Source organism: Pogona vitticeps, chromosome 1, assembly GCF_051106095.1.
Source record: "Pogona vitticeps strain Pit_001003342236 chromosome 1, PviZW2.1, whole genome shotgun sequence".
Taxonomy (NCBI): Eukaryota; Metazoa; Chordata; class Lepidosauria; order Squamata; family Agamidae; genus Pogona; species Pogona vitticeps.
The window spans coordinates 77,942,469-77,961,484 of record NC_135783.1 but is presented as its reverse complement, the minus strand read 5'-3'; the positions used below and the strand labels follow the sequence as shown (position 1 = coordinate 77,961,484).

Here is a 19,016-nt window from a genome sequence, read left to right as displayed (position 1 = left end):
TTCCACCTGAGCTCTGTTGCCAGCTATGCAAGCAGATGAATTGACACGATTTTACCTAATAGTAAATGCCTGCAGAGTCTTTATAGGACTGTTTGTTTCTGGGACCACTGACCCCAATAACACAGTTTTTATTCTGGCTCCTGTTGAAAAATATGTTACTCATAAAACAACATTGTAGAAGATGGTAACTAAGAAAGGCGATCCCTTGGTATAAAGATGTCCTGTTAAGAGGCATGCAATTTTTTTAAAAGAGTATCTTTTGCATTACATTCTTGGTTGTGACAATACAAAAAAAAAGTACTGACTGACTAGACCAGTTCAAATAAGAGAGAGGATCTGCTGGAAACCTGGCTCATGATTGCAACCTGTATTTTACAAGTTGCATGCTGCTTGATCAATCCAGATTGCAGTGCACATCATTTTGAGTGCTGTCCAAGCACAAGAGAACCTCTTCTGTGGTTTGTTTCTCATCTAATAAACCAGAGAAAAACTCCATGATTTGTTTTATCTCCCCTGGGGATCCTTTGATGTGTTTTTTTGAGAGACAAACACACCAAAGAATAGAAATTATCTGAATTCAGATGCTATTATAAACTCCTAAGTGTCGGAGTGGTGAATTTCAACCTTCCAGATGTTGCTGGCCTGCAAGACCAAGTGTGTCTCACATTTCCATGCCACTAAGGTTTGATGGCAATTCCAGTCCAACAACATTTTGAGGAGCATACTGTACTTTATCCCCCACCAGTGTAGTGTTCTTGCCACAAGCCGCTTGTGTCTAACGTGTCAGGGTTACGGCACATCCTTACTTGCCAGGTAGTCTGAACCACGGGCCTCTTCCTAGTGTAGCCAGCAGGTTTCAGTGTGAATAACTTTTGCTATTCGAACTACTTTCAAAAGCCGTTTGCCATGCAGGATGTAGCGCTTTTGCCTGACAGAGGGAAGACCACAGTCCCCATAGAGTTGTATACATATTTATCCGGATTCTGGAGCTTGGCCAGTGTTTCTTGGCAATTAAATACTTATATAATGAAATAAAAGGTTTTACCAAGAGAATGTCTTTTCTCTGGAAACAGAGGTGAAAACAAAATGTGCTGCTGAATATATTTCAGTCAGAAATGCCATATTTCTAGATGTACTTTAATGATAAAATTGGATACATTGGCAGCCAAGAGCAAATTAATAAAACAGTCGTTCCTGGGATGCTCGTTGCCCATCATACTCCTTCCCATTTGTGTCAAAAACTGTTTCTTTTTCAGCCTAGCAGTTGCTGTCTCCATGGTGGCTTTTGTTAAAAAGCTCTCCTGCTACTCTTGCTCTAGGTACAATTCTGAAATGGATTGCCACTGGGGGGAAAAATTGGAGAGAGATTTTATGTTTAAAATATAATCTTTCATCAGAACTCTAAATCCTGCCAAGACCATTAAAGGCCACACTGTGTATGTACATTACTGAAAAGAGAGCCCAGCAGACTTTTCAATGCTTAAATTATATGGAGCGCCTTGTTTTTGTTTTAAGCACAACTGACTTGTAAAAGAATAACTTAATTGCATGTAAACGAAAGGATTCCTAATGAGTCTGTAATGGTTCAATATATCTTCCATAGCCTTAAGTTGTAATTTAAATTCATGTCTCTTTTGTTGTGCCAGTCACAAAATTATATTCAGTGGCTCAAATCCTGTAGGGCAGTTATGCAGACAGTGTAAATTTTTGAAATGAATCGCCATAGTTTAAGTCTCTGTAGACATTATCAATTGCATACAGAATTTCGTGACTTGACATACATTAGATAAGTTCTACAGAGGTTTCTTCATTTATGGCAATTTACCTCTAAAAGTTATGCCTCTTACATAATTATGCAACAGGATTTCAGCCAGTATAAATCTGGACTGCCAATTACAACAAATCACTTTGCTGAGAGATATTTCAAGTATTGTTCTCTTGCCCTCTCAGCCAGGTTAATAGCCTGAAATGCCAAGATGATTGACCAAAAAGCTAGGAAAAACGTTGCAGGTCCTTAATTCTGTGATTTAAGTTAATGATAATGGGTACACTGTTCATTTAACAGCACTGATCCAGGGGTATGACAAAGCATGCATTGGCTATGATTAAAATGATCTAGACAAAGGCAGTGAAACTAAAATTAAAAGAAAAACAATATCACCTAGATAAGTCCATAAATTTATTTAAAAAACATGGGGTCTCAAAAAAACTGTGGAAAAATGCTGAAATTCAGAAACAATATGCAAAAGACTAATATTTTAACAATGCAATGTCTACTCAGAAGTACTGTATTTCTCAATGAGTTCATTGAGATGAACCTCTACATCAAATTTCTAGAACACTAGAGATTTGCCAAACCTGGATCCCCCAATGTTGATGGGCTTCAATTTCCATAAGCCCCCACTGGCAAGGCCAATGGTCAGGGATTCTGAGTGTCGTAGCCCAACAACATCCGTGGGGGGGGGCTCAAGGTTGGGAAGCCCTAGTTTAGAGGACTGCAGCCAAACCTACTCAGTTTCCACTCCAAATCTGGTAACAACAAAGAATCACAACAGCTTGATAAACAGTCCATTTTTAACATACTGGCAACTAATAAAACTATTTAAAATTGATTCTCAAAATATGGTGGAGAGGGGAGGGGTACACAACGTAATGGAATTAACTTTGAACTACATGTTTTCCAAGTGTGTTGTATCATATATACAAGAGATAGTTCTCTAGATAGTCAAATAATTCCCATCAAGAATCCTGTGTGATATAGCTCAAAAATCTGAGAACACCAATATACTGACCAGAAACACAAATCCAGCTGGCTGGATTGTTCAGTGGTTTGGTTATCTAGCTGTGGAGCCAGAGGTTGGGAATTCAATCCCCCCCTGTCCATCCCAGAAGAGCCAGCCTGTGTGGCTTTGTGCAAAGCTGCACAGTCCCAGGATGCCCCCAGACAAAGGGAATGGAAAACCATTTCTGAGTATTCTCTACCAGGAAATTCTGGGAAAGGTCACCCTAAGTCAGAATTGACTTTACAGCACATGATTATTATGACAAATTAGTAACATTATGTCCTTCCTTGACAGCCTCCACCACAGGGGGAAATGGGTACCACAAGCTATGTTCTGCGCTATCCAAATAGCTAAATGAAATAAAAATCCAAATGTAAACTATCATTCATAAAATGTTATAAATTAAATTTTATTACATTTGTTATAAAGAGACAGCATGCCAATAAAGGTCTCTGTTTCTGTTTCTGTTTCTATAAAGAGACAAAATATGTCACTGTTTGCAATCACGCAATAGTGCCAAGAGCTTCTTCAAAGGTTCTTTGTAGTTTCTCTTAATAGTGATGCAGCAGTCTATTTTCAAGCTAATAAAAAGCAATCCTACTGATGGGCGGAAGATCTGAAGACAGAGGACATGCCTTATCAAATGCCCTGTTCTGCTCATGAGATGAAAAGGCTGAAGGTGGAACAGAACCCTTCTTTGGTATTTCAGTATTATACCCATTCGCTACAATAGGAAAAATATGTTTGTTTGTTTATTTATTTATTTGATTTATATCCCACCCATCTGGTCTGGTCGACCACTCTGGGTGGCTTCCAATAAAAATATGTTTGCCTGTTCCAAGGCTCATAATCATGAGCATTCCCCTAATTATGAGGATGCAGGTTCCCAAGGATCCAAACCTCCTCGGTCCCCAACACACCCACGCTGAAGTCCCCTTGTTCATCACTCCTGATGTGGACAAGGCAAGTGTTGTGGTCATTTCTGTGACTCCTGGGAGAGTCTTTCCATCCAAGATCAGATCTCTCTTTCTACCATCTGAAGCAGAGCCAGGAATCAGCTGAGGGCCCCCAAGATTCCACCCCAAAGTGGCCTTGGGTTCATAAGAGTATTAACTGTGAAAAAGAACAGCCCCCAAGAATGCATCTACCTCAGATTAATCAGGCAATTACAAAATGTTATTTTTTTTTTAAAAAAAATTAATTACAGAAATCACAGGAGCACTACTAGAAATTCTCCTTCTTCTGTCACACAGAAAATAATGCTTATTTGATGGTATCTGATGTGGCCCCTACATGGGCAACTCATTATCCAAGCAGGGCTGGCGGTGGATGTCCCACAATTCTGAAGAGAGGTATGGCTCTCAACCAGACCATGAGCCGCCCTTGAGCCATGCATATCTCACATTAAAAAAAAGTATGCTTTCTATTTCCAAACTATTTTTATTCATATGTGCAGGGCTAATCAAAGTCTCGGAGCAAATGTTAAAAACATTCATTTTTATTCTTGAACAATCAGGAAAACTTACAGTTCTATGGGTATGTTTGTCTACATCGTTGAAGAACAAACTACTGATGCAACTCTAGTTCGGATTTTTCTAGCCAAACTGCTGAAATAACTTGCTCACAATGTAAAAATCCACCGGGCATCGCTCGATCGCTTCTCAGCCTGCTTAGTGGCTCAGCATGCAAATTTGGAAGGAGGAAGAGTTCAGTTTCCATCTGTCAGGGTGACTTATTAGTGGAACACCACGGCCCCCTTCTGGATTGCAATTATAATACATTCAAGGAATAATCCACAAAAGAATCGAAGTGTCTGCTCTTAACATCATCTCTCCTTCTTACCAAGCTCCTACATAATTATCATTTGTATTCAAGTTTAAAAAATTGCTTACAATCATAATTGGGTTGTGACACTGTTAGTCCCTAAATGGCTGTACTGAGTACAGAGCAACAAGTAGCAACCATTTGAATATATTTTCAAAATATTTCAGTGACATATATATTTAGGCACGTGGGACATTTACTTGTGCAAAGATATTATGAATGAACAGAAGTAAAGTACTCCATTTATGGCCCACCGGAACTATAGAGAAGCCATTCTCAATGGTGGTGATATGGCCCCTCTGGGGGACCCTGACACATTTAAAAGGAGCCACAGACTGAACACTTTTCTATTCTGTTTTTTAAATACATCTATTTGTGTTGCATCCTTGTTTGACATGGGTCCCTAGAACCTGAGAAGTCCTAAAAGGGCTGCCAGAAAAAAAAGTTTAAGAATGACTGGTAGAGCTAACTCTTAACTTAGAGGTCCATTGAAATTAGTAGGACTTACTGCACTTAACTAACCTAAGAACCACTGAAAATCTACTCTACATAGTCTTAGCTATGGATACAATCCATGCTGAATACAGTAATCATTCAATAAATATTGATTGTGCCAATTTTCTGGTTAGTTTTCTCTCCTAAGCCTATATTAAAAAAATAAATAAAGCAGTAATATACTTCTGCAACAAATTAACCTAAAAAGAAGAGTGACATAAGTCAGCACATCCATTTGTCAAACTGGACATCAGGTAAACCTAGTTCAGCTTTCTTGGTCTGAACTGAGAAGGGGGAAACCCTTTGCTGACAAGGATTCTTTCTAGATTTGGTGGATTCCAGAAGCAAGATAACAGAAAAATTCAAAACATGCGCTCTGATGTGCCAAGGGCTTATGTGTACTGTTGCCAAAGAACAGATAATTCTGGTCTAAAAGGATAAATTGTCTGAGCACAGGTATAAGGTAGTACACACAAGTCCTCTTATACAGTGGTGGCCATTGTTCAGCCCAACTCCAGATGTCAATCTAAAATGTGAAAGCGGCAGTCCTGTTCTAGCTGATGGAGCGCGTAGAGCATGATGACTCCTCTAATGCCAAGAAAAATGCTAGTTAGATATTTTGAACGTACACAGAACTCTTTGAATGGGATTAAATATGGCGATACTTGTACACAATACCAGTGGTCAGAATTCAGAATACAGGCAAGCCAAACCAAAACCTGCTGATAATGGATGTTTCCTCTGATAAAGTTCAAAATCAGAATGCCTAAAAAGGGTTCAGGCTAAACTGTGATTAGTGAAAGGACACTCCCTCCTTTTTAGTTTCTCTTTTTATCCCTCATAAATGAAAACCAGCTTATTTTCACCAAAGCCCATGTTTGACAATTTGACAGTTTTTCAAATGCACATTATGACATCCAATGAAGAAATAAATACACTTCTCTCCATCTTTTAGTGGTCTTTCAGAGCAGGTCACCACTGCTCACATGTATTCTTCCAGCTTTGGTTTATTGTCCACCACAACTGATCATTTACTGCATTCCTTTTTTCGAACTTTCGATTTTGGTGCTGCCACAAAGGAAAAAAAAGTCATTAGTATTCAATAATATACAATCCTATATGAATTAGGAAAATAGTACAACCTACCATTTGGATTTTCTTGCCTGTAGAAGGTTTTCAGCATTTCCACAGCTTCTTCAGATCGATAACCAGCTATGCACTGTAGAGGTTAGAATAGTTTGTTTAAAAACTTATTCTTAGAACTAAAATTAAACAATGACCAAATCTGACTTGTGTAGCTACACAAATGCTGTAACATTTGGATTTAAAGCATCCTACATTAAGAAACCACCATAGATATGATCAGTTTTACTCTGAATAACTTTGGGTAATTCTCCTCCAAAAGTTACACCGTTTGTGCTACAAGAACATAGCTAGGGAAAAGGACTGGGGACAATTAGAACATTTTCTTCAAAGAAGAAAAAGCATTGTTAGTAAAGGAATTTAAAAGGTCAAATCAAAGAGATCGATCTTGACATCTTTTCTAAAAGCAGAGAGAATGGGAACCATTCACAGTTTTGAAAGAAATGTGTTCATGTATTCGGGATAAGGCATATCTGCCGAGCTGGCCTTAGCAATGGCGGGATCCTCAGGAGGGCCTCCTTTTTAAAGCCCTCATACTTCCTAGGAATTCTTTCCAAATCACCTGGTTTGTTCCAACTGGCACAAATTCTCACAAGTGACGTGTACCAGCAGATATTGACTATAGAACTGCCCCTGGAGACATTATATCACTGCATATAAGAACACAGGTCTAAATAACAAAGGACACTTATCATCCACGTCCTGCTTGTCAACTTACCAGAAAAATATAGATTATCATTATTAGTAACACAATTTGTTGGAGCAGGATCAAATTACATGCACCAGAGAATGGAAAAATTACTTTTTCAATCAGAATTCTCATAATCACCTGGCCACAATGTAATTGGCAGCTGTAATTCAAAAAAGGATCATTTCTCGGTTGTGAAAAGTCTGTGCACATTGCTCATTCCTTTTCCAATCAATGTGGGTTTGTTGAGCTGGGACTGTGAAATCTACATCAAGCCTATATTTCTGCCAAAAAACACCTCATCTCCATGGATATCTTCTTCTCCTAGCTACTAAGGTTTCCTTAGCCCATCAAAACAGTTGGATGATGATAAAACTCACCCACAAATAATTCCCATATAACATTTATTCCTTAAAATGTGTGAATGAGAATGACAGCATATGGGCATGAACAGAGGAAGATGCTTTCTGTGAATACACCAGCTTAAAAAACATCCACCTACATCTGAGAAAGCATTCAACACTGCTAGGCACTGCAAATGCTTAAGAATGGAAAGTGAAAATTCTCTTCTTCAGCTACCACAATGTAGAGCTAAACTGTCATCACAAGGGTTACACACAGGATACATGGAAATGAGGGCGAATCCTACCCTTTACATTTAAAAAAATAGATCTGATTCAATTTCTATGATTGTTTCCAATGATTTGTTTCTTGTCATTTATGTATTGATCATGATTTATTCAGTACATTTAAATTCTGCTCTATCTTCTTTGAAAAGATGTTACATGTAATCTCTTGTGGTCTTCATGAGGGTTTGAGAAGGTTACTGTTTTGAACTACAACTACTGTATAATAGTTGGAATGGATACTTGGAAGACCTTTTTCAAGTTCTAGTTTTTTAGCCATGCACTAATAATATTCACTAATAATATTTTGTTTCATCAATCCTACACAATTAGGGGCTCACAGACCATGCACTACCAATTTCCCTCTCATATTTCTTAAAGTCATAGGAAGATTATACCACATTATAACAATACATTCCATTACAAAGAACTGAGGAATGTGTAAAATGCCATATTACTGGGTAACATCATACTCAACAATTTATATTTGGAAAAAGAGACAAGTGGTTCTAAATTTTAAGATTATTTGTGTGCTCTCTTGCTCTCTGATAGCTAAAATGCAGTTATCATTGTAGAAACAATAACACAACATGATGAAATGTTAACACAATAGATCCACAGAGTGATAAAACTGAGTAGAGGTTTCACAATTAAAGCACTATCGAGAATGCATGTTTACACAAATCTACCTCTAATCAAACTGCATTTGCTTTACTGGAATCATTTGAAAGCAGAATGACAAGCTTTTTCACCTGAAATGGCTCCCCTGTGTTCGTTAAGGTAGCAGAAGAGATGTTCAAAACAGAACCACAGCCTCCAAATCGTTCATTTTGGCAGCCATATACAACCAGTGGGATTTCTATGAATGAATTAAGGTATTAATCAACTACGAAAAAGAAGCATATTGAACAACATGACCCCGTTTTAACAAAATGTTGAGCCATTACGACACGCCTGCACTGTCAAACCGATTCCTCCTTTGTTTCTCTCCCAAAAACTACTGTTTTCCATAAGCTTTTATGGACTTCTTCATATGCATCTAGTGACTAATGTCCATGAAAGTTTATGCCCAATAAAATGTGCTCATTCTTTAGCCACCAAAAGACTCTTTGTTCTATTTACTACAGCAGACTAATGTGGCTACCCTCTCCCCAAAACTTTTGTGAAGACACACTTATTATTTCCTGATGATATTTTACGCACTCCTATTCTTCCAACTCTGACTCAAGGTCCCCTTCTGCCCTCAACAGGAAAACAAACATGAACTATTCTATATCTGTACCAAATCACCTAAGCCAGAGCCAGGGATGGCACAAAACATTTTGGTATGACAGACATCCCATACACAAAAGTTTTTTTTTTAAAAAAAAGATGAAGGAAACAAATGATAATTTCTTGCTTATTACCAAATTGCCATCTAAGGCAACCTATCTCACCTTGTCCAATGTTGGGGCTGATTTTGCATGAACGTCATTCTTTGCTAGCTTCCTTCATACCAAAGCCTTCTAAGTACGAGTTCCTGTCCACAGGTTGAAAGGCTATAGGATTCTGAACTGCCACGTGTTGGGCAATAAGAGGACTACAGCCCTCATGCTTTGCTTATGGGCTTCCCAGAAGCATTTGGTTGGCGACTGTAGGAACAGAAAGTCTGGTTCAGAAAGGACTTTGAGCTAGCCAGAGCGCAGACAAATTACTGATCATGCTGACTGGAATCGTGGCCCAAGTTCTGGATGTAGCACAGTTCTTGGGTTCATCATTGCCTCTATGCAAGCAAATTCCCACAAAGTCCTTACATCAAGAAGAAGCTGATCTCCATTAGCTTGTTAGAAAGCTGATAATAAAGTGAAAGTAAAATGCCACTACATCATTCTGTGAAGGATACTCATCATGCGCAGAGCAGCTGCACACATGATACAAGGTTCTACAGTAACATACAAGACTGTGTGCAAAAATACTTCCTCCGGTTCCTTCTTCTGCTGACGACACCAGTCTAGGGCCTGATCAATTGCCACCATTTCTGCATGGCGGGTGGCCTGTGAGGATATAGGAAAACAATGCCAGTAGTTACACCAGACAGCATTTCCCACCCATATATATATATATATATATATATATATATATATATATATATATATATACACACACACACACACACACACACACACACACACACACACACACACACACACACACACACACACACACACACAAACTCTCTTTTTAGTTAGAAAATACAATGTAAGATTTCCTACACCAAACAGCAGGGTGAGACAGATGGTCTCAGAGATTTGCAGTCCTCTGTCATGTCTACACCAAGAAAGCTACATGTCTAAATATACATCTGTTCAAAAAGTATAACAACATAAGTGACTGCTCCAGTAAAGGACATATAAAGAAAAGAAAAGCGTGCTGCTTCTATACTGTCCCATAGTGCTTGAAGCACTCTCTGGGCGGTTTACAAGTTAATTATGCAGGCTACATATTTGCTTGAAATTCCAATCCTGTTAAGTCGTCTTCTTGTTGTTGTTTAATTTTGTTGTGGTGGATATTATGACTCTACATTTTAGTACAGAGTTTCAAAAACAACAATAGGAGACAGACAGCATAATGAATGATTTGACACGATTGTATACATCACCATATCAATACATAAAGTTAACCGCAACATATAACTGGAACAGACACAAACATCTAATGTGAACAGAACATACTACATCAGTAAAAACAGAAAAGATCATCCACATTCTTGTATTTCCAATCAACATGTATGGATGTGAAAGCTGAACAGTAATGAATGCTTAGAAGAAAAAAATTGTTTGTCTGAAATACGTATGATGCTGGAGAAACGTTCTGTGGATACTCCAGACTGCCAGAAAGATGAACAAGTGGATCCTAGATCAAATGAAGCCCAAACTATCTCTGGAGGCAACAATGATGAAACTGGGGCTGTCATAATTTGGGCACATATGAAAAAGACAATAATGCTGGGAAAGGTGGAAGACAGCAGGAAAATAGGAAGACCAGGTATGGGATTGATTAATTCCCTAACGGAAGCCACAGCCTGGAGTTTACAAAATCTGAGTAGGATTGTTGCGGATAGGACATTTTTGAGATCTCTCGTTCATAGCGCCGCCATATGTCAGAGGTGATTTTATCCTTTGTTACCACGTGTTAAGTTAGTCCCTTTATTAAAAACATCCCTGGACACAACAGGTACAGACATGGCACAGCCTCCCATCTAAACAAGGACAGAGAGGTTAGAGAAGAGGAGGCTATTTGATGAAAGATTTCAGCTACTGGCAAAATGATTTCCCTACTTGTCAGATATTGAGTTTCTATTTTGTATCTAACTCCATCTATGAATAAACATGAGGGAGGAGACAAGAGCTCCTAGTCATAAGACCTCGGCGGACAGCACCAGAGATTGTCTCTCTTTGTAGAGCTTTGGGCAAATTCACATCTCCAGTCATTTCCAATTAAAAACATTTGAAAATGAACTTCATGACAGTATTTTTCTCTATAGGTGCATTAAAATATATTACATAACATGTATTTTTTTATCAATTCTGAAACTGACAAGGCTCCCAAAGCAGTTTTTTTTTAAATAAATACACATTAATAATAATAAAAACAGCATCAAAAAGAGAAAATGCAGAGCAAGAAAAAACAATAATTATGCATGATTAAAACCTCACAATTGAAAAGCATGGACAAATAACCTGCCTTCAAGGGAGACCAAGAAAAAAACAACAGTCTCAGTGCCAAATTAACTTTCCAAGGACAACATTCCAGAGCTGGAATCACCCCAGCCTTTGGACTTACATCCAATTGCAGGAATACCAGAAAAGGGGCTGAGAGGGTGATCTTAATACTTTGACAGATACCAGTGGCCACTCGAATGCTGGTAATAATGTCATGCTGGCCTCAGAAAACAAAATACGGGAAGCAAATACCTCTCCAAGCATTCAAGCTTTTAGGTTTCCATGAGATAATGTGAAATAAAATGAAAATCTAATTTTTTCCATGAGCCATTTATGGAAGATGGCTACTGTAAGGCAAACAATTTAGTCACATCAGGTTTGAAACCTGAACTGAATGAAGACTGATGAACCACTTGATGCTTCTGGAATGCTCTGAATTTTGAACCGCTTGCCACGGAACCCATTTGAACTTCCTGAAAATAGATGGCACTGTTTTGCAGCAGTTCTACTATCAGGTTCTTTTGAAAACATAACAGTGAAGGAATTATGATTATCCCTTTTACCATTACTCCATCCGTATCAAATTGTTTTATTTTGTCTGTGTCTATGTGGAAGGGATGAGAGGGTGGTCTGGAGTACAGTATCACTACCCTTTTCTGCACACACTTTAGAGACAAGAAAATAATTTAGAATTATTAATGGACTAGCATGTTCTTTTCAGAATGACTAAGATTTTGTTTGTGTCATCTATACTGACAATTTTTGTGTTGAATTATAACAACATAACATTGGACTGTGCCTTCTGGAAAGGCAGTAGCAGAGGATCTGCTTTGCATGTAGAAGGTTCCAGGTGCCTCCAGGTAAGACTTGGAAAGATGGCTGGTTCACATGCTGAGTGCTGCTGCCAATCAGGGTAGACAGCATTTCAGAGCCTGATGAATCAATGGTCTAACCGTAAATAAGGTACATCTGATATTCTTAGGGTGAAGAGGTATGATATTTTGATGGGCCCGGAGGCAGTATTTTTTGTGATCAGCACCCATGGCCAGGCACAGAGGCCCAGATTTTAATAAAATGTTTGTTTTTTAAATTACAAATTGAAATTAGAAGCACCCAGTCATTTACTTCTGGGGTTAACTTTGGGGTGGTTCCCTCCCCATCTTCTCCAGGAGCAGAATAAAATTTAAAAAAAAAGACTCATGGAGAGTTGAGGTCCCCCAAAAATGCTCTTGGGAAGCCAGTCACAGAACCACCTTAGTGAGGTGATGCAGGAGCCCCAAATCCAACAAACAGCATGGTTGAGGAATGACATATCACAGACCACAGAACACTAGAAAGATTTTCACTGGCTTTCTACTTGATCCTGAACTCAGTTAAAATGCTGATTTTAATCCTTGATGCTATACATATCAAATATCTCTTGTCTTGTACACAAATGGCATGGCTTTTGGAAGCAATCTGCCTCATGCTAATAAATCACTGTAACGTTATCTGTTGCACACTGAGTTGTGTGACTCAACCTGCAACTGATGATGTCTACAGTGCTTTCCTGACTTGAGGCAATTTGCCTCCACAAGTTGTATCATTTTCAAAGCTAGGCAAGAGGATTTTGTCCAATGGGTTTCTCTCAATGTCACACAAGTGGAAATGTGTTCATGGAACAGGACGTCCCCCTCCCTTCCCATCTCAATATCTGCTCTAGCAGTTTCTCCAGACTTTCTACGGTTGATTAGGAAGAGATGCTACAATGAGAGGGGATCCATTCTGCCACTGCCATCTGTTCCACTTGTGGGTGGACACACCTGGATGCAATCCAAAGCTCTGTGGCATTCTGAGATTAGAGTTAAAAATCACAAGTACTAAATGCCTTGTAGAAAAGAAAATGTGTCATAACATCGCTAAAGCGAAGTTCAAGAGTTGAGAGGTAACTTCAGCACACATCGTATTTTCCATGCTTATCAACTTGACCAGGAACTAAAAGGAACAGTAACACATGGGAATTCCAGATGCAACAGTATTTTTTTTATCAAAATGCTATTTTATTCTTTGTTTGGGCAGCTTACAGTACAGTCTGATGGCAAAACAATCATTAGCAAATGGGTTGGCTACTGAAAACAAATAGTCAGCGTTTCCTCTATAAGCACAGCAACTTACTTGAGTATATGTCACTTACAACTCACACAGGATGGTTTTTAGAACCAGAACAAAGGACAATTCTTATATCAACATAGGGATTTTTTAAAAATTTACCTATGTAGTGATTGGCTTGTACAGACTGAATTTGGTCAGATAACTTACATTTTTAGTTTCATTTACTTCATTCTTTCCCTTCCCTATGACCGAATTATTGTAGACAATTAGGCAACCAACAGGCACTTCACCGTTGTCCAGTGCTTCTTTAGCCTGTGAGATACACATAAAAGAATTAGCAAAAGCAAAATTAAAAGGGATGTTAGTGCATCAGCTGCAAAAGTACATTCTGCAGAAGTACTGTACTGTATATTCAACTGGAGCTCTCCTAACAAACATTCCACAATGCACAATAAACAAGAATCAAACAGCAGACACCTTAAACAAGACAGAACAATACACAAATGTATCCACAATAAATAAAAATTATTGATGAAACAGATCAGGGAACAAAGTTGGTTTATGATACAATGGCTGGAATTCAGTTTTGCAAGTTATGCCATTCAACTACGATGATGTTATCAGTCGTGGCCATACCATGGTCATTTCAGGATTAAAAGCTTCTTATTCCCCACACGCCAGGTTGCAGAGATCGCTAGGGATCCCTGATTTGAAAGCCCCCCCCCCCAAAAAAAAGATGGCTAAGAACAGACTACAGCAGGACTGGTCCCACCACCAGCAGTTTCCATGTTCTACAATTCTCAGAAGTTCTTCTAGGATAAAGGGGATCCTGACAGTAGAGAAGGAAAATAGAAAGCTTTTAATTTCTCCAAAATAGCCATGGCATGACCTCTACTGTTGATGTCTTCACAGTTGCATGGTCTAACTTGCGCAGCAGGATTCTGGCATTGACTACAAAAAGGGAGAGAGAAGGACAGCAGAACTCTTATAAGCTCTGTTAAGAAACCAGCCTCATTAGGCTTTGCCATTGGCCATCCATAGACATTCCACCAGGCTGAGGAATCACATACCATAACATGAAGACCCTGTGCTTGAATTTCTCAGTTTTCATTTTCTGGCCTCATACCATCTCATCACATGTCCTATCTTTTTGTAATGTAAACCAGAAGGCAATATTTTGGCCTTTATTAAATCACTGCATAAGGCAATCTGAGAGTCTTACATCTATGGAGTAGGCTAGATATGCTATAAAGAGAGAACAAAACCAATATCAGCCTCAGAATATTTTTCTCACAAAATTAAGATCCTACTAGCCCATATTATAGCCGATTCAGTTCCCTAACATTGATTGAGGTCATTCACCCTTGCTCTTACATAAGTGCTGGATTTTCTTCACTTTAATGGAAAATATTTGTGGTTTCAGTGGTATATATTTGATACTACGAGATCAATGGAAACTATTCAGTTCCATACTTTTCATGCAGCTCAACCACAATGGGCTTTCAAGACAATCAAATTTTGAATTCAGTTCTGCAGAGTCAGACTCTAGAGTAACCTCTGTGCTGTCATGCATATGCTGTTTATTAACTGCAATAATTGAAGATGCCTTCCTCACTGATGAAAACATGTCTGAATATTCATGTCACTAGATAGGTAAAGGTAAAGGTTCCCCTTGACAATTTTTTTGTCCAGTTGTGTTCGACTCTAGGGGGCGGTGCTCATCCCCGTTTCCAAGCCATAGAGCCAGCGTTTTGTCCGAAGACAATCTTCCGTGGTCACATGGCCAGTGCAACTTAGACACGGAACACTGTTACCTTCCCACCGAGGTGGTCCCTATTTATCTACTTGCATTTGCATGTTTTTGAACTGCTAGGTTGGCGGGAGCTAGGACAAGCGACGGGCGCTCACTCCGTCGCATGGATTCGATCTTACGACTGCTGGTCTTCTGACCCTGCAGCACAGAGGCTTCTGTGGTTTAGCCCGCAGCGCCACCACGTCCCTATGTCACTAGATATAACATGTATCCATATTCATAGATCATTATCAGCCACTCACTTCAATATTTAGTTGAGAAAACCAGGATATCTAATAATTCTTTTTAGAAACATTTATAATGTTCGCGGGAGGGGGTTGACTATGAAAAAGAAACATAATGAGTAAGATAGGAAACAAACCACCCCCTGTCACACCCAGAAAGAGTAAATAAGGAAGAAAATAAAGCAGCGGAGAAAGGAAAAAACAAAACCAGCAACAAAAACACACACAAAATTTCACCCCCTGCCCAAACCACTCCCAAACACTTCTGTGTTGTAAGATAATTTTCTTTCATCAAATAACTTGTATTTTTGTAATAATAATTCCTAGATATTTCACTTTTTGTACCTCTTAGAAGTTAGTTATTGCTACTAATCTTTCTATGTCTTCTTTCTTTATATTTTTAGTCATGAATTTTTTATTGATAGTTTGAGGCCTGCTACAGCTCCAAATTCTTCTTTAGTTCTCACTAATGCTTCCAGACTGTCCAGGGGTTTTTCTAATATTACAGCTAAATCATCAACATATGCTTGCAGCTTAAATTTTTCTCCCCTGATTCTAAGACCCTTAATTCCAGCATTCCCTCTTATTTATCTATTTAGCATATCTAATGTTAGAATAAATACTAACGGAGAGAGTGGACAACCCTGCCTTGTGCCTTGTTCAATTTGAAGGTTTTCGGTTAGATGACCATTGATTTTAATCTTGGCCTTCTGTTTAGTATATATTGCTTTGTTTGTAGAAAAATTCCTTTTGCTCCCATCTTCTTTAATTGCAGCAACATAAACTCCCAGTCGACATTATCAAAGGCCTTTTCTGCATCTAAAAAAATTATCATTTGCTTTTCTGGATGTGTTTCATAATATTCCAAAAATGTTTATTGATCTTATATGATAGTTTTCTTTTAGGGATGAAACCTGTTTGGTCTTTGTGTATCATTTCCATAAGCACCTCCTTTAGCCTTGTTGCCCAAATGGTCATATATATCTTATAATCAACATTCAGGAGAGAGATTGGTCTATAATTCTTGATTTGTTTTTCCCCCCGTCCCTGCTTTATGTATTAAGGAAATATGTGCCTCTTTCCATGAATCTGGGATTTCCCCTCTAGTTTAAATATCTTCTATTAATTTCTTGAAATATGGACTTAAAGTTTCTTCAAATGCTTTGTAATATTCAGCTGGAAATCCATCTGGTCCAGGGGCTTTCCCATTTTTCTGTTTTTTCCATGTTTCTCCAATTTCATTTGCCGTGATCGGTTTATTTAAATTTTCCAGTTGCTGAGGAGTAAATCTCCAATCTTAAAGTTTGTCCAAATAATTCCATTGTTGCTCCTGTTCAATCTCTTTTTGTAAAGACTGGTACAGAAGTTTTTTATTTCTTTTTCGATTTCCTTTTGTTTATATATTTCCTTTCCTTCTTTAACCAGTATTGCATTGATTACTGGTTTCTCACTCTCTCTTTTTATTCTATATGCTAACCATCTTCCTGGTTGGTTGGCATTCTCAAAAAAAATTTACCTTGCAAATTTAATTTTTTTCCATTTCTTCTTGTTCTAGTAAACTAATTTTATGTTGTAGTATACTTATCCTGTTTTTAAGGTACTTAGCTGTAGGTGTTTTCTTTAATTCCATTTGTTCTTTCTTTAGAGATGTTATTACAATTTGATATTGTTTGTTTCTCTCTTTTTTCCTTTATGCATTAAATTCTATCGCAAAGCCATGAAAATAGGCTTCGGCTGCATCCCATATCATTGTCATTTCTGTATCCTGGGGTTTATTATTTTGAAAGAAAAATTCTATTTTTTATTTTATTTTAATCAGACATCTGATTAAATCATCTCTCAATAGCAATCTTCGAGATACCTCCCTGTCGCTTGGAAACTGCCCTGGCCTCGAAATACGAAGCCATACGTTGCACATGATGGGAGGGCACATCAAGCGGGGAAGTGTTTCAGGAAGTTATAATTTCGAAATACTCAAGCGTTTATTTGAGGGAGAAGAAGCCTCTGTATTCACCCCTTGACTTACTAGCACGACAGGTCAAAGCATTCGGAAGAAAATAAAAGTCGTAGGAAGCAGACGTTGTAATCCTCCGGTTCCTACGCTGCCTTTGCAAGATGCATGTGACTTAAAAGCCTTTCCTCCAAAAATAAAATAAAAAAAGTTTGTAAATTGCAGTCTTTCCGATGCCATATTGTCTTTTGCTTTTAAAGCTACAGGCATACGGCCGTCCTCTTACCATGCTGACAGCTCGGTCCATCCAGACCGCGGCCTCTCCAGCAGCCGCCGCGCGCCCACTCACCGCTTCCATCTCTGACGTGAGCAAGACATACATAAACCTCGCTGCTGCTCCCCGGAACGAGGAATCGAGAGCTAAAGATTCCGGGGGACCTGAATCGAGAACGAACCACAAAGAAGGGGAGGACTCGAAAACGGTAGGACGCCGAGCAATTCAGTGGGCCATCGTGGACGTAAGCGGCGTACGAGAGAGAACGGGGTGGCGCCTCCTCCTCTTCCTCCTCCTCCAGCGCGACGGTGACAGGCGTAGCCGGCCTGGGGTTTCGCCGCCGCCGCTGCCGAGATGCTGCTAGCCGTCTGGGGCTTCCTGAAGCGCCACAAAAAGAAATGCTTCTTCCTCGGCGCTTTCCTGGGCGGTGAGTGATTTACACCGCAGGCCACGAACGTGGTTGTCTTGCCTTCGAGTGCCGCAGGACGCCGCTCCCCCTTCTCCTCAGCACACCGACGCCCCGTCCCCGCTCCGCCCAGTCCGGTTTTGGCCGGGGCTCCTGCCGGCTTTGACATCCGGACCTCCCGGTGCCCCCCCGCCGGCTGCCTCCGTCCTCTCCCGCCCGCTTTGGGACCCCCTTCCCGTGCCCCGCTCTGCCCTCTTGCACCCGGAGCCTGCCTGTTTTTTATTTACCCATCAGTCAGTTCCCGGTGTTGAGTAAGCTGGCTTCTAGATAAGTGTGTATGGAACGACGTCTGCCTTTAACTGCCTGCTTCGTTGACGATACTTTGCTCTTTACTCTTAAGGTTTTGATTTCACCATGCATTGTCTTGGTTACACCAACACCAACCTAGTAAGGCAGGACAGCGGTTACATTCCCTTCTTAACACTCAAAGGCTGAGAACGAAAGATGGTCGCTGGCCCACTTGCTCTTTCCGATGGTCACTGCAACCCCTTTTCAGGCTGAGATTGCTCAGCTCTTTCATTTTATTTCATGTACTGTATCTTATATTCAGCATACTAGGGTTGCTCTGTTTTTTTTTAATTTATTTATTTTGCCTTGAGAAGCATTTCTCCATCACTTATTACAGATTATAATAAGGCAGAGGTTACAAGTTGAGGCCTATTTGTTTAGACTGCCTGTTCCTAATTAATATCTCATTGTCCACAGCTATATACATAGACTCATCCCTTCTTTCTTCTAAATCATATTTTTCCCACTCATTTTTATACTCTCTTCCTGAGATTGCTGCCTCCCACGCAAAAGTTGGACTCCTTTATGTTGAAATGTGTTATTTCTTTTTCAATGCTTCTCTGAATATTTCTTTTCGCTTTTTGCCACTGTATTTTGTCCCAGATGATTGAAGCTAATTGGAGAGAGCATGTCAGGTGCACACTGTAAA

At 39.3% G+C, this 19,016-nt stretch overlaps 2 protein-coding genes across 5 annotated transcripts in view; one reads left to right on the top strand and one right to left on the bottom strand.

Moving 5' to 3' along the window:
- Window positions 1-1,121: 1,121 nt before the first annotated feature.
- Window positions 1,122-17,866, bottom strand: ADAT2 (adenosine deaminase tRNA specific 2). 4 transcript variants are annotated; one of them, XM_072995870.2, is made up of 6 exons: window positions 17,626-17,859; window positions 13,559-13,663; window positions 9,442-9,592; window positions 8,312-8,418; window positions 6,249-6,321; window positions 1,122-1,343 (listed from the first exon to the last, which is right to left on the bottom strand). In XM_072995870.2, the coding sequence occupies exons 1-6, from the start codon at window positions 17,719-17,721 to the stop codon at window positions 1,258-1,260; spliced, it is 618 nt and encodes a 205-aa protein (XP_072851971.2). In that variant the 5' UTR covers window positions 17,722-17,859; the 3' UTR covers window positions 1,122-1,257. The 4 variants fall into 4 exon arrangements, with proteins under 4 accessions (XP_072851971.2, XP_072851982.2, XP_078239420.1 ...); XM_072995881.2 differs by having other exon boundaries at window positions 17,689-17,859; XM_078383294.1 differs by lacking the exon at window positions 1,122-1,343 and adding an exon at window positions 4,204-6,170 and having other exon boundaries at window positions 17,689-17,866.
- PEX3 (peroxisomal biogenesis factor 3) overlaps window positions 17,833-19,016 on the top strand; it is an 18,625-nt gene continuing 17,441 nt past the window's right edge. The window contains exon 1 of the mRNA XM_020812997.3: window positions 17,833-18,040. Within this exon, the coding sequence (XP_020668656.3) occupies window positions 17,968-18,040 (73 nt within the window). The 5' untranslated portion in view covers window positions 17,833-17,967. The remainder of the gene's footprint in view (window positions 18,041-19,016) is intronic.